Source organism: Clupea harengus, chromosome 4, assembly GCF_900700415.2.
Source record: "Clupea harengus chromosome 4, Ch_v2.0.2, whole genome shotgun sequence".
NCBI classification, from domain to species: domain Eukaryota; kingdom Metazoa; phylum Chordata; class Actinopteri; order Clupeiformes; family Clupeidae; genus Clupea; species Clupea harengus.
In genome coordinates, this window is record NC_045155.1 from 15,617,994 (window position 1) to 15,632,282 (window position 14,289).

The 14,289-nt window shown below is 46.6% G+C and overlaps 1 protein-coding gene across 1 annotated transcript in view; it reads left to right on the forward strand.

Annotated features, from left to right (window-relative positions):
* Positions 1–297: 297 nt before the first annotated feature.
* Positions 298–14,289, forward strand: part of LOC105898953 (cadherin-4-like) — a 276,557-nt gene continuing 262,565 nt past the window's right edge. The window contains exons 1-2 of the mRNA XM_012826062.3: positions 298–471; positions 2,523–2,634. Of these exons, the coding sequence (XP_012681516.3) occupies positions 415–471; positions 2,523–2,634 (169 nt within the window). The 5' untranslated portion in view covers positions 298–414. The remainder of the gene's footprint in view (positions 472–2,522; positions 2,635–14,289) is intronic.

The window sequence follows — 14,289 nt, forward strand, 5'->3', positions numbered from 1 at the left end:
GCGCGACGGATGTCCCCGTTGTCATTTCATCTATAGAAGAAATTCAGTAGTATCAAGCTAAAATTCCGGGCTCCGTTTCTTAGATAGAGTTGACACAAGCGGGATCGCTAAAGGAATCGGATTGCTAGGGCAACTACCGTCAAACTGTGTGTCTTTAAGTGGGATTCTCCGGTACTGTGCGGTAGGAGGGGTTGTGGTGACGCTCGCTGGCGCTTTGGTGCTGAGCTGAACAGCGATTTCACCTGCAGTTTAGAGCAAGCGGAGTCAGGACGGTCTTCTACAACCGACGAGCCTACTACCGCAAACAGGCGAAAGAAGCACCATCCTAGCGCAGGCACCAGGGAAATTATACCATTGTCTAAAGAATTCAGGCCGAATCACAGTACTTCAAGCAGCCTCCGCTCGCTTGCAAGGATGAAAACAGGCTTCGTTATCTTACCAATGGGAATCATCCTACTCGGCACATCTTGGGTAAGATTTCACATTTTTAAACAACGTGCAAGTGGCGCCTTGGTATTCTGCGAACTAGTTTTTAAGTAGCGGTCAGACTGCGACTGCGGTTGTTGGTTTGATGGTTCACTTGTTGTAGATTCTTTTCGTGGCGGACTTTCGATTTTAAGTGGTTTCTTTTTACCATTCAGCAAATTGTAATTATTCTATCAGGGGTGTATTTTTCATGATTCCCCCAAGACAGTATTACTTCTTATCCATACCCGTCTTAACACAATCGTCGTGAAAATACGCTTTCTTTCCAAAACTACATTATGTGGCATTTAGGAGAGAAAGCCTGCTGAAATGATGTCTTAGCAGTTGTGTCTCAATATCCGATAGAATTCACACGAACTAAAATAATTATAGCGATGAAAATATGAAACGGGTCCCTCAACGTTTACGAAAGCATTATCAATCCCGGTAGCCTATAGCCCACACAGAACCGCAGTCGTTAAACGCCGCGGAGACCCTACGCTACAATTCTTCCGCATGGGTAGGTATTTGTTAGAGGCTGCTCTAGAAAATAAAGTTGACTTTTGGGAATTGTATGAACAGGTGGGACACATTGTCGATGGCTTTATCACAAAGCGTAATATCAGGCGCACTTTGGATGAGCTAGCTGATGCTGCCTTGAGAAAAATGATGCGGGCTACCCGCGAGACATGGATCATGCTATAGGCGCTTATCAACTCATAGTGTATACATTTGTATTTTTAGGTCCTTAATTCTTATCATATAGGCCGAGCTGTTTAATTATTTTGCAGTACAAACATTACAGACATCAGAAAACTAAGGCATTTTATTTGTGCATTTTTGAAATGAGGTATGCATAGTTCATTCACTTGCAAACAAAGTGAGACATTCTGTACTTCGTATAAAAATGTAAAAATAGGTAGCTATGAGGTGTACAGAAAAGCGCATGATTTTACCTGGTTCGGCATGGGTTTGAAATTCGGCAGTAGGAATTAGTCGAGTGAATCCTGCTCTGTTGACTAAAGATCTTGAATATTCATATCCTCTCATGGTGTGTTGAGTGTTGGCTAAGAAGGGATGGTTCATCGAGTCGAGTGCAACTCCAAACTAATCTGGGAACAGCCATTTATCGCAACTCGCACTTTTTTTATACCAGGAGTGGACGTTGGCTCGCTCCACTATTACCTCTGTACAACAGCGGCGTTAGTTTAATTTGTGCCGTGTATTGGCTGGTGCACTCAGACACAGTGTATTCTTCTAAACGTGTTTATAGGACAAGGAGGGCATGGGTAGGTTTAAAAAATGAAGAAAAAAACATGGACAAAGCACTTATAACAGAACTGCCGTAATATGTTTCAAGCAAACCTGTAGTGGAACCTGTGTGTTTGTGTGTGTGTGTGTGTGTGTGTGTGTGTGCGCGGGCGCGCGCGCGGGTGCAGAGAGACAGAGACAGATGCGTTTTGGTTCCTCGGGGTGTGTGTCTCTCTTCTCTGTTTTTACATGTGCATGTTATCTACTTTTTCCTCCTTTGTTTATCTTTATATCAATGTTTTTCGTCCCCAATGCAAACATGGGTTTTTGCCATGCCAAGTATCTTCGATGTACACACTAAAGAGCCCTTGGCTTTTGTGAAGTACCAACCACACCTTTCCTTATACACAGCAGCTCCACCACTCACACTTGTTTCCCCCCCAATCCTTCTGTGCCCTTCAGAGGTAAAGCTGTGCTTTTGTCACGAATCCATGCTGCTTCAGAGCGGACAGACACACTTCAGACCACTGAGGCATTGAGACACTGTACTGGATGGTTTTCAGTTTTTACATTTAGAATGCATTCATTTATTTACTGAGCAGTATCCTTTACTTGAGTTCTTTGCAAAGCATAATTTGAGAAGGGTGCCACAGAGAATCATACGAATTTCCAGTAACCCTAGATGAAACCTTTTTCTCTAAGATCACATATATATAATCTTTTTCAGGTTTTGTTAAAGTATTTATTTTTTTCAGGGCCATGGATATAGAAATCAATAAGAATAAAAAATCTTTCTTTTCTCATAGGTGACTAAAGGAGATCTACCACTGAAAGCACCGTGCCGGCCTGGATTTTCTCAAAGTTTTTATACCCTGCTCGTTTCAAGGGATGTACTGCAAGGCCAGAGCATTCTCAAAGGTAAGGCTCGCATTTCCTTTAATGATCTGAGCTTTCCTCCCACCGTCTCGCAGCGGCACGGTCAAAGGCAGACGTCAGAGGCCCCTCTGAAAGGGACATGTGCATAATTGCCAGTCGGCTTTTTCAATCTGCCATTGTGCCGCGGAGTTCGTCTCTCTTTCAGAGGCCAGTGTGAACCCCTGAACCCCTGCACAGTGAAGAATTGGAGAGGTGTTCAGTCGGGAGCAACGCAGTGCACGCAGACTGTGTGTGTGTATATGATATATGTGTGTATTGTGTGTGTGTGTGTGTGTGTAGGGTAGGAAGTACATAGGGGTTGATAAAAGGTTTCTTTTATTTTCTGTTTTTTGTTTTGTTATAGCAAGGCACGGTAGCCTACATTTTGCCATAGGCAATAGAAACATATGCTCTCTCTCTCTCTCTCTCTCTCCTTTCACACACGCACACACATGCACACACCCATACCCATGGTTTTGAGAAATAGGTCTATTAAGAAGTGATTCTCACTTCCACCCACCTGCAGACAGCAGATCTCAGATGCAGATGGTTTCCAGGGAGGGGGATGGCGTGGGGGAGAGCAGGCCCAGGTGTTTGGCTCAGAACTATGATCACTGGTTGCCCATATTCACACATTTCTCTGTTTATGGTACACATCAACAAAAACATCCTCTGCCCAGCAATACATGTTACCAAGAGCCACCCAAAGCTTTCCATATGCACAGCTACTTTTGGTGGGATTTTGATTTGATTTGATTTCTAACAGTGCTTAGCCCCGTGTCCAAGGTTCAGGGGCTTTACAGTGGGAATGTTCATCTTACTCTCTGCCTTGTTGTTGTCAGTGTAGGGAGAGATCTGTGAGAAAAGAGGCCTGACTGGGTTAATCTGCTCTGTGACCTCTCTCACGGGCACATGGTGTCCTTTCGTCCTCTTGTGTCGCTTGCTTCGACTCCCAGAGATTGCTGGGCTCTTATCCTGTTACAGGCCTCTGTAAGAGTGGTTGTGGAGAGCACCGGTAGGAAATATGTCCTCTGTAGCTTGGTAATGGCATTAATACCATTATCATCATTATCATTATGAGCTTCATCCTCACCAACACCATCGTCCTCCTCATCATCATGACTACCATCGTCATCATCATCAATATCATCATCATCATCATCGCCACCATTTTTGGTCTTTTGTTTTATACCATTGGATTTAGATGCCAAGGTAATTATTCAGCAAACCAACTTTGGCTAGCCGATAGCGGAGGAAGTCTCATTGACACGCAGGTGCTAATCTGCCTCTGCTCCTGCCAATACAGGCTAACTGGCATCCTGCATTGATCTCCATGCCCCCCCCCCCCCTTCAGCAGAAAAGAGTTGCTATTGGTTCACACATTACCTTTAGGGTGACCACTGTAACAATTACCGTGGCTGGCACAGCCTGGTGTCACTGAGCAGCTTTTTCTTTGGGTTGAATTCCTCAGGTATGTTGGTGCATGAACTTTCCTTTTCCAAATAGGCCTAATTGCCCATGTTTGGACGTCGTGCCAAGAGCACAAACATCAATGTGGGCTTTTAATTAAATTCTAAATTCTGATTCATCACTGTTTATTGTGCAGCTCCTTTCAGAAATCTCATAGTAACAGAAGTATCGGGTTACCCATCTCTCCAAATGGTGGAATTAATCTGTTTTGGAATGGGTGACTGTGTGTGTATGTGTGTGGTGTGTGTGTGTGTGTGTGTGTGTGTTTGTTTGTGTTTGCATTTGTTTGTGTGCATATGAAAGGGGGTGTGGTGTAACTGTCTGTGTCTCAGAGGCCATGCATGATTTTGTATGTGCTAATAAACGAGTGTGTACATGCCTCATGTTGGTGTGTGGGTGTGTGTGTGTGTGGGTGTGTGTGTGTGTGTGTGTGTGTTGCATAAACCCTGTGTTGGAGGGTGTTTACTGTGGGTGACTGTGGGTTGCTGCCACATACAGATGGAGAGTCATGATCTGTAAAGGAAAGGGAATGGAGAGAGTAAGAGAAAGAGAGAGAGAGCGATAGAGACAGAGAGAAAGCGAGAGAAAGAGAGAGACAGAGAGAGGGCCCTGTCTGTGCTCATTAGCTGCCTGGGGCTTGGCGGAGAGAGGAGAGGAGACGTGAGAAAGAGGCAGGCTTGTTGTCATGAGTCGATACAGTAAGCCGGAGTCAGTGCAGTAGTGGAGTCCCAAGCCCAGCAGGGGGTGTCAATACAATCACAAGCCGGCACAATGAAAAAGCACTTTGTCTGCGTCTGGGTGCCTCCACAGTGTCTGCTGCAGTGCCACTCCACACAACACCTTTTGTATATCACTCGCATGGAGGAGAGGTCTGAGTTCTTAAGTTACCTCAGTAAGAAGTTCAGACATCTTTCTTTTCAGAAAAGAGGTTGAAGGCCATGTGAAAGCAGTCAGGGCCTGTGATCTTCACAAAACACTGGTGTAAAAGAAACCAGACTTCCAACCTCACCAACCCCCCCCCCCCCCACTCACCCAACCCCTCATGCCCTCATTTGTAAAATCAACAGAAACATAAGCCTTTCGTACCTCCAAAAATCCATTAGGGCAGCATTGCAACTGCTCCAGTCGTTACTTATCTGACATTTATGGTCCTCAAGCCCTGCCACTGTCACGGGCCACTCTCATCTCTGGCGGGGCCCCTCGCAGGATCACGGACACAGCAGCGGCAGCGGCCCTATCTGTGAGCCTGGTCACGCAGCTGCGCCGCCAGGCCCAGGCCAACACGGCAGAGTGATTTATGCAGCCAGCGCACGGTGATTTATCGTTTGTAAAGGGAAGTCACGGAGGGGAAGGCAGGAAGCTCCTCAGGAAAGACTTTAATAATAACGTTGTTTAACCTAGAACCGTCATCTGGGGCAGAAGAAGGGGTGGGGAGGGAGTGGGTTGGCGGGAGAACGGGGATATGCTGGAAAAAAAAAAAAAAAAGTAATGGGTCGGACAGAACTGGGGCCCTGGACGCGCGAGGGCTGAGGAGCATGTAACAGTGGGACAGTGACGCCGCCGAGGAGGCTAAGCGGGGTGGACAGAAATTGGGGCATCGGGAAAGGGGGTGAGGGTGTGTGCCTGTGCGAGTGTGTGTCTACCGTGTTGGGGGTGGACCAGGGGTCGCGCTTGACTGAAGACGCCGGGAAGTCCCAGCGAAGAGGTTGAAGACCTTTCACCAGCTCCTGTGTGTGGCTTTAATTACCCACGTCTTCAGATGACAGCTTCGTCTTTTCACTTTTCAACCTTTCTACCTTTTTTTCTCCCGCCATCCCATCACAGTGCCGCACTAAGTGCTCTCCGAAATGGACGCGCACATGGTTCACATTAGGAGTTATTCTAACATGCCCATCTCAGAAAAAGCCACAGGAAGGTCTCGTGAGATATGACCCCAAGTTCTACAGTACGTACGTATGACAACAATCTTCATCAGTTAAAGCCATGTTGGGTTTGCAGTAATGGACTTCATAAACATGACCGCGTGTAGAGATAGCGCCGGAAAATAAACACTGCCCTGCGCCTGAGTAAACCAGGTTCACTCTGCCCGTGCACTCTATATGCAATCTATACCAGAATCAAGTCAAAGTCGAGGGAGCATATGATGACGGGGATAATGCCGGCCATCTGTTTATGTCCTTTTTAAGTGATAAGCAGCGCATGTCTACATCTCAGGGGAACGTTTATCAGCTGCATTTCACCTCTGCCAAGTTGTGTCATTGCATTTGTTTACATCGCTCTCTGTCTGTCAGTGTATGTGTGTATGTGTGTACATGAATGGGTGTGTGGGTGGGTGTTTGTGTGCGAGAGGCTGTTGGCTTTGGTGTGTGTGTGTGTGTGTGTTAGGAAGGATCCAGCCTGACCCAGATAGGATTTCTTGTCCCCTGGGGCACTTCACCCTACAGTTAGGGATAGCTTAACCATGGTTGGATGTGTGTATCTGTGTGTGTGTGTGTGTCTCTCCCTCTGTGTGTGTGTGTGTGTGTGTGTGTGTGTGTGTGTGTGTGTGTGTGTGTGTGTGTGTGTGTGTGTGTGTGTGTGTGTGTGTGACAGACGAACTAAGACATGGTCATGGGGATGGAGTGTAAACACAAACCTCCAGGAGTGTCTCAGCCCCTCAGGGAGTGACTCAGCGTTTTGGCAGCAGGCCAGGGCCTGGGCCCGCGAGGATGAGCCACTCCCCTCCCCTCCCCTCCCCTCCCCTCCCCTCCCCTCCCCTCCTGGGGCCAATAGGGCTGCTCCCCGCTTCCCGCTTGCACCCCGGCCGTGCTTCTTCCACGCGGCTCTCCCCAGGGAGGCCTCGGCTCTTCTTGACCCCAATCCTAAAGCACTTCCTCCAGGCTGCCAACCCTGGCAGCTCCCTCCTCTTTCCCCCCCTGGGGGTCGAGGTTTTTTGGGGGGAATAAGACAGAGTGAGTGCTCCTTGGAGTTACAGTATTGAAGGGATGTGGTAGACAGGACATAGACAGGGACAGAGAGCAGTGTGTGTTTACGGCTGAGTGTGTGTGTGTGTGTGTGTGTGTGTGTGTGTCTTTTGTGAGTTTGTTTGCATGTGCAGGACTGCATTGAATGGTTTCAGGCCACAGAGTGTGTGTAAACAAGGACACCTCTTCAGTCTGTGGCAGTGTTGTTCTCTACTCTACAATATCCATTCAACCAACACACAGTGAGTTGAATGTCATTTTAACCTATGGACAACATCACTCCCAGGCCAGAGTATCTGATTTAATATGAAATTGAAGGGACTGACTTCTGTTTTATAAAATATAAATTTCTGTCATGGTTGGAGTTACATTGGAGAGGCCATACCCCCCTCTTCTATCTAGTGGTCACATATACAACAGAGTTTTGGGCTGGAGGCCAGCCACTCGGTTAAGGGGAGTCAAGCAGCTAGCTTGTGCTGGGAGCCAGAGCAGACACCCCCAGAGAAGGAGAGGGAGAACCGAGAGCTCCAGCATTCCAGATCATTCAAAATGATTTGAACCACATCAGACAAAAAACTGGATGAAAACTCTCTGTCCGTCTCTCTTTCTATCTCCCTCTGCCTCTCCCCCTTATTATTCAGTTCTGTAGGCATTTGTGGAATCTCTGCCTGCGACACGTGCCACACAGTAACATGTGTGACCGACACACTCCGAGCGAAGGGCTGTGATCCAGTAAGCCACTAGCAGCTGAACGCACCCAGTGTTTCCAAACATTCGAGCATGTAGACCAGGCGAAGAGCTCGGCATGTATAAACACTGACTAACGGCTAATCAAACTAAAAACCTTAACGTTGGCAAGCGCAGTATGCAGCTGTCTCTTAATTAATATGATTGGGCCTTTATGTCGGGAAGTTCTGAACAATTTGACTAATGGCCCTTCAGTGATATTTTTTTTTTCTCTGGTGTGTGTGTGTGTTTTGCTTTGAAATCCAACCGCTTGTTCTTTCTCCACTCTCTCTCTCTCTCTCTCTCTCTCTCTCTCTCTCGCTGTAATGTCAGAGCTGATAGCGGAACGATGTAGACTCAGTCTACATGTGAGTTTTGAGATGTCGAAAACAAGTATGTGATATTTTTTTGTTTTTGACAACGTTGCTGTCTGAGTTCTTATAGTTAACACTTCAGCAATCTCTCTCTCACTCAAACAGAATAAATTGGGTTTGATGTCTAGTATGGATCTTTCCTTTTGTGCAAGAGAGGTGAGGGGATGGTGGTGTAGGCCTCAGGGATTACTCATGGAGGCCAAGAAGTGCGGGCACCTCAATTTCAGACGTCCTATTTCAGTCTGTTTTTCCTTCTTCTTGTAAGTCTTCCCCCCCCCCTTCTTCTATCTAAACCAAGAGCGTGACTACCTAACATTGCAGCGTGTTGAGTAATTCTCTCCCTGGGATATTTTCCTTTCCATATTTCTCAACATAAAGCCTTAAGATCTTCCAGGTTGATCTGCCCCTCTTTTAGGAGGAAAAGACAAGAGAGAAACGTGTCTTTTATTAGACGTATGAACATCCATCAAACACGGCCTGACGCATCAGACCTGGCCCGGTGCACGCTGAACGGTTCAAAAGGTAACCCTACCTTAGGGAGCCATGTTGAAATGCCTGTCAAATGAAGACACTTTTACAACCCTGGTGAAACCATTTTCAAATGGTTTTAAAAAAAGAGCTACAATGATGGTTATAGAGTTTCCAGAAAAAAGGGATCCCACGCGTCCTTAAAAGACATAGCAGACATGGTCAGTCCTTCAAGTAAAGGGGGGGGGGGGGTTGGGGGGTCTGAGATGCTGGGTCCATCATGTTTTATGGAGAAGGACGAGAGGCCATGTCGGCACCTGCAGGAGGTCATCAGCCATCGCTCTGCAGGGACTCCGAGTGACTGCAGTCTAGTCATTAGATAGGCATACTGGAGAGGAAGGAGCAGGAAGGAGAGAGACATATTAAGAGAGAAAGAGGGACATGACGAAGGACGCTGGGAGGGGGGAGAGAGAGAAAGGAGAACTGTGAGAGAAACCGAGGGAAAGAGAGAGAGAGAGAGAAAAAGAGGACTGAAGCAGTAGGGAGTGAGAGAGGAAGAACATGTGTCTTCGTGTATGAGAGAGAGTGAAAGAGAGAGGTAAGCGGGAGTGAGTGAGAAAGAGATTGGGAAGAGAGAGGGAGAGAGAAAGAAAGAAAGAAAGAAAGAAAAGAGGTAAGCAGGTGGAAGCCATTATTCTTTAATGAGATTTTGGACATCTTTTCCTGTGGCCTCTGGAGAGATCAGGGGTGGTGGTGAGGCAGTGGAGCGGCAGCAGTGTGTGTGTTGGGGGGGGGGGGGGGGGGGCAGAGCTCTCCTGCAGATTGAGTTACTCTGCAGTGTTTGTGAACTCTGTGTCCTTGTCATCTGCTCAGTGCATTAAAGAGCCACCCCGCCTGGGAGAGATGGGGCGGGGGGGTTGTCCTCAGGCGGGAGTCCTGGGGTACTGGGGTTACAGGCCCGCCTGAAAATGTCAAACTTTTCTTCTGAGCTAATCTGTGTGGAATGGACACATTTTTAATGTTACACCTGGTCTGGTCCGTCTGCGTTTAAGATACCGCTGTGCCCCCCTCCACCTCACACACTCAGACACACCTTGCGTGGTCAGGAGAGGCTGTGGAGAAAGATAGGAGGATGGCAAGCCTGCCCTCTTAAGGTGCATCTAGCCTGGGATATGTGATCCGGAGGTGCATCACCCTCTCCTGGCTGTTATTACATTCTGTGAACCTGGGATGGGGATTACTGTGGCAGGATTGTGATAAGTTCAAGCACCATTTTTTTTCCTGGCTAGAGATTCACCCTGAGACTGTCCCTCAGAAAAGCTTAGCCTGTTGTAGGCCTCAGTAGGTGGACAAATGCCTCCCACCCAATGACATGCTTACAGGACTTACTCTCTCACCTGATCTGCCAAGGTGCAACAGAGGACAGTCTGAGACCTGGGCTATGTCCTCACACAAAAAAAGAAGTTTTAGTGCTTTGTTCCCCAATTATGTGAACATTTGCCATGCCAGTCAAGGACAGTGAGTGGACATACATCTCTCCGGCTCTCTCCCGTTTTGCCTTTGCTCTAGCCACTTGCTCCATTTCTCGTGTTCTTTGCTCTCCCTCTGTTTTTTCTCTCTATCTCTCTCTCTCTATCTCTCTCTCCCTCGTGTCTGTTAGCTCCTCAGAGTGATTTCAAATTCAACCTTGAAAGAGAGATTATGAGGTCATAAAGAGCGGCGTTTTGAGGCACTTTGAGTGGATCAAACAGCCATAAACTGACAGCTGCTAACTCCGTTGCTCATCAATTTTTGAATTTAGCTGAGACAAACATTGGTTGATTGACAATAAAAATAAAATCAGATTTTTTATTTAGTGGATTAAAAATGCATCCATGGTATGCCTTTCAGTGTCACCCACCCAGTCAAGTGGATGCTCATCCTGTGCTAATTCATATTTGTTTGTATTGTGCTGCTTCTGACACCAGAGACCCTCTGACTTTGCCCAGAAAGAGAAACTTCCTTTTTGATCTTGGGCCTGTGGGGCTCCACTGCAAAAAAACAATAAAGCTGTTGACTTGCTAATGTGAGATGCTACACCCTGCCTTCAGAAAGAATATGAAATCTGGTTGGTTATTTAATTAATTGTTCTATAAAATGTGTGGATAACATCAATTAATATTACAGCATGGTACTGTTTAATTGCAGTGTCACCCAAGCTGTCTCATAAGCCAATAGGTAGGGTAGGCTAACAAGCACTAGACTACTAGCCCAAACACCCCTAATCTCTAACCCACTTTTGTCAGTAACCAAATCAATTACCACTGGCCACATTCATTCAATCCACCATGAAGGCCACGCTTGACCTTTGCCATCTGCTGTTGTGCTTGTGGTTTTCCACGGACACACTTCAGATTTGATCCTCGATATATCAGTGCTCTAAACCATGTGAGGTCTTGGCAGGAGGCCAGAGAGAGCCCCCCCCCCCCCCCCGCCTCTCTCCTCTCTTCTGCCTCATAACAACTCCACGGTTGCCTGTGCAACATTTTAATTACCATGGAATTGATTAAGTCGGAAATGAAATGAGTACGAAACGAACGGATGGGAAGTGATGATTCAGCCTCAAACTTGGGCAAGTTTCTTTTTTTTTTTTTTTTTAAGTCTTAGAAGATGAAGAGAGACAGGGAGTGGGAGGCAGAAAGAGTGTGTGAGAGAGAGAAGGAGTGAGAAAGAGGGAAGGAGAGAGAGAGAGAGAGAGAGAGAGAGAGATATGGGCTGAAGTATATGGAAGATCAGCCTGTTTTTAGACAGTCATTGGGGGGAAAAATTAAACATATTTCATATTTCCTTTTCCCTTCTAATCTGAGAGTCGAGATTAGAAAGAAACTGTGCAAGGAGAGAAAAGAACCAGTCGCTTGATGAGGACTTCCAGTGGTCTGCTTCTCAGTGTCTGACTTGCTTTTAAACGGTGTAATGATATGAAAGGGCCTGACCTCGGCCTCTCTCATTTGGTCACCTCCTTCTCATTTAACTGGAGCTACGAGAAAGATCATTATTGTTAATTAAAGAGACTTTTTGCGTTGGGTGTTTTCTTTTTTTTTAATCAGCTATCAGAAGCTCTGTGATCTCCAGAGGAAGCCAGCAAGGCCAATCAGAGGGCATTAGTGCCTCATATGCTATTCTCTTTGCCCTCTCAGTCCTGGTCTTTGTTAACAGAGGGGATAGAAATCCAGAGAGGAGGAGGGTGTGAAAAAAAAAATATTCCTCAGAAGACAAAGTTCTTAACCTAATTACATATTGTACCGAGAACTCCCTATGCATGTTCTTCCCATTAAATTCTTAACTTCAGAGGGGAAGTGGTCGTGATGTGCATGAGGGAGAGACGGAGGGAGAGGTTCACAAAGGGAGAGGGGAAATAAGGCACTCCAGCAAGCAATGGCAAACTCATGAAAGTACATTCTCTCTGGCGTTTCCATAGTGGAACAGACCAAAAATAGAACGTTTACAATAGGGAGTCTCAACTGAAATGATTCTTTACTTTGTGGCGGAAAGCTACAATTCACAGTGTGTATTGACCAGTAGATTGCTAAAAGGCCTTAAGTTTTTATGCGTTTGATAAGTTGATTATTGTTTTCTGCTAGGTTGATTCAATGCTATTTGTCTTAAACTTAGTCCTGTGAAGTAATTGCCGGGAACATTTTGTACTTCATTCAGTTATATCTCAAAGCAGTAGTAAAAAAAGCTGAAAAACAATGGAACTTGAAACAATGAAACATAAAGGAGACTCTCCACTGCGGGGTTTGCAAAATTAATTTCTTTCTTCCTCTTTGGCAATTTCTTTTTTTAATGTTTAGAGGACAACTTTGGGCAAAAAAAATAAATCAATGGCTTTTTCTGATCGCCTTTTTCCATGCTTTGCTTTTATGTTGCTGAAAGCATAAGTGAGCTAAATAAAAACCCCTCATAAACTGAAATGAACCAAAGTGAGAAGAAGCCTCTTCTCCGGGGCAGAGCTTTTATAGCCAAAGCCAGGGAGGATGGCGAAAAAAGTATCCCTGCCTGATTAAGCCCAGTTAATGACTAAGCCTCCTCCAGCTTGACATGGGGGAGGGCAAACTGGGATAATGCCCATGCAGAATCCCAATTTTCTTTCCTCGCCACGTCTCAGACCCCTAGGATCCACATGTGGACAAAGCGTCCACATTCTTCCACACTCCTCTCATTAATGTCTCTCATAGTCACACGATGTCCTATAATGGCCGAGAGCCGTCTCTTGTGATATGGGTCAAGGGATGCCTTGACATGGCGGCACATAAAGCTATGTATGATCAGCTTCACCAGTAGAAATGGGGCACTCTGGGTCAGATATTTTGTGGTGCTTTGAACTCACCCTCTAGGCTTTTCTGTCTGTCTGTCTATCTGTATGTGTGCGTGCGTGTGCGTGTGCATGTATGTGTGTGTGTGTGTGTGTGTGTGTGTGTGTGTGTGTGTGAGAAAGGTGATGAACCACCCTCCGTAGCAGTAGGCATAAAGCTTTATCTCATAAAGTGTTTATCTCATTCTTTGCTAAACTTTCCTCCTTTCTCCACCTCCTCCACACCTGACCTTAGAGCAGGAAGGGGAGTCCTTTTCCCCTCTGCGCTCCCGGAGCAGTTGGGGGAGGGGGAGGGGGGCGTCATGCCGCCCGTGTCTCTGCACCCAGCACTGGAGAGATGATCAAACCCCGAATGAAAGAGACAAAAATGAGAGAGATGGAGAGAGAGAGAGGGGAGCGAGAGAGAGAGAGGGAGAGAGAGAGGGGGAGAGAGAGGGAGAGGGAGAGGGAGGGAGAGGGAGAGGGAGAGAGAGAGAGAGAGAGAGAGAGAGAGAGAGAGAGAAGGTGGAAATGAAGGCATGGCCAGGTCCGGAGGGTGATTATCCTAAATGGAGAAATGAAAGGATTACAAAGCGATGGTGTAATCCAGCTGTCAATCCCACACCTCATTAGCAAACAAAAGGCAGACACAGGAGGAGAGACAGGGAAGTGAGGGAGAGGAGGAGGAGGAGGAGGAGGAGGAGGAAGAAAACAAGCTTGGCTCGCTCGGTCCCGCTCTGGGACTTGCGAGGAGCTTTTTTATTAGGCTTTCATCTATCTTCCCTCCTCTGTTGTCTCTCTCTCTCTCTGTCTCACTCCCGGTTCCTTCCCCCTATACACTCTCTCTCTCCCTTCTCGCTGTCTTTTCTAAGTCGCTTTTTTCTCAGCTGTCTTGCTCTCTTCTCACTTGTGTATCACTTTGTGTCTCACTCACTCACTCCTCTTTTCTCTCCTCCATCATCCCCTCATCCCTCTCTTCTTCTGTCCTGTCGTCCCTATTCTCACCCGTAAACTCCGTCTGTGAATCTCATCTGATGGAGGCTGCGTCAGTCACATCACGTCGTGGGCCTGTTGCTCTCCCCTGTAATTCCCATATTAATTAAGAACACTGATTTGTGATTTAATTGTAGGTGTTGTGAGAGCTTTCCCACCCTTGTGAGTGTGTGTGTGTGTGTGTGTGTGTGTGTGTGTGTGTGTGTGTGTGTTTGTACTGTACGTATGTGTGTGTGTTTTCCTTCTGCTGCCTTTCTGTCAGAGCAGGCTAATTTGCCCCACAGCCATATGGATTAGAAATGAAAGGCATTGTGGGGGGAAGCGCTCGTAT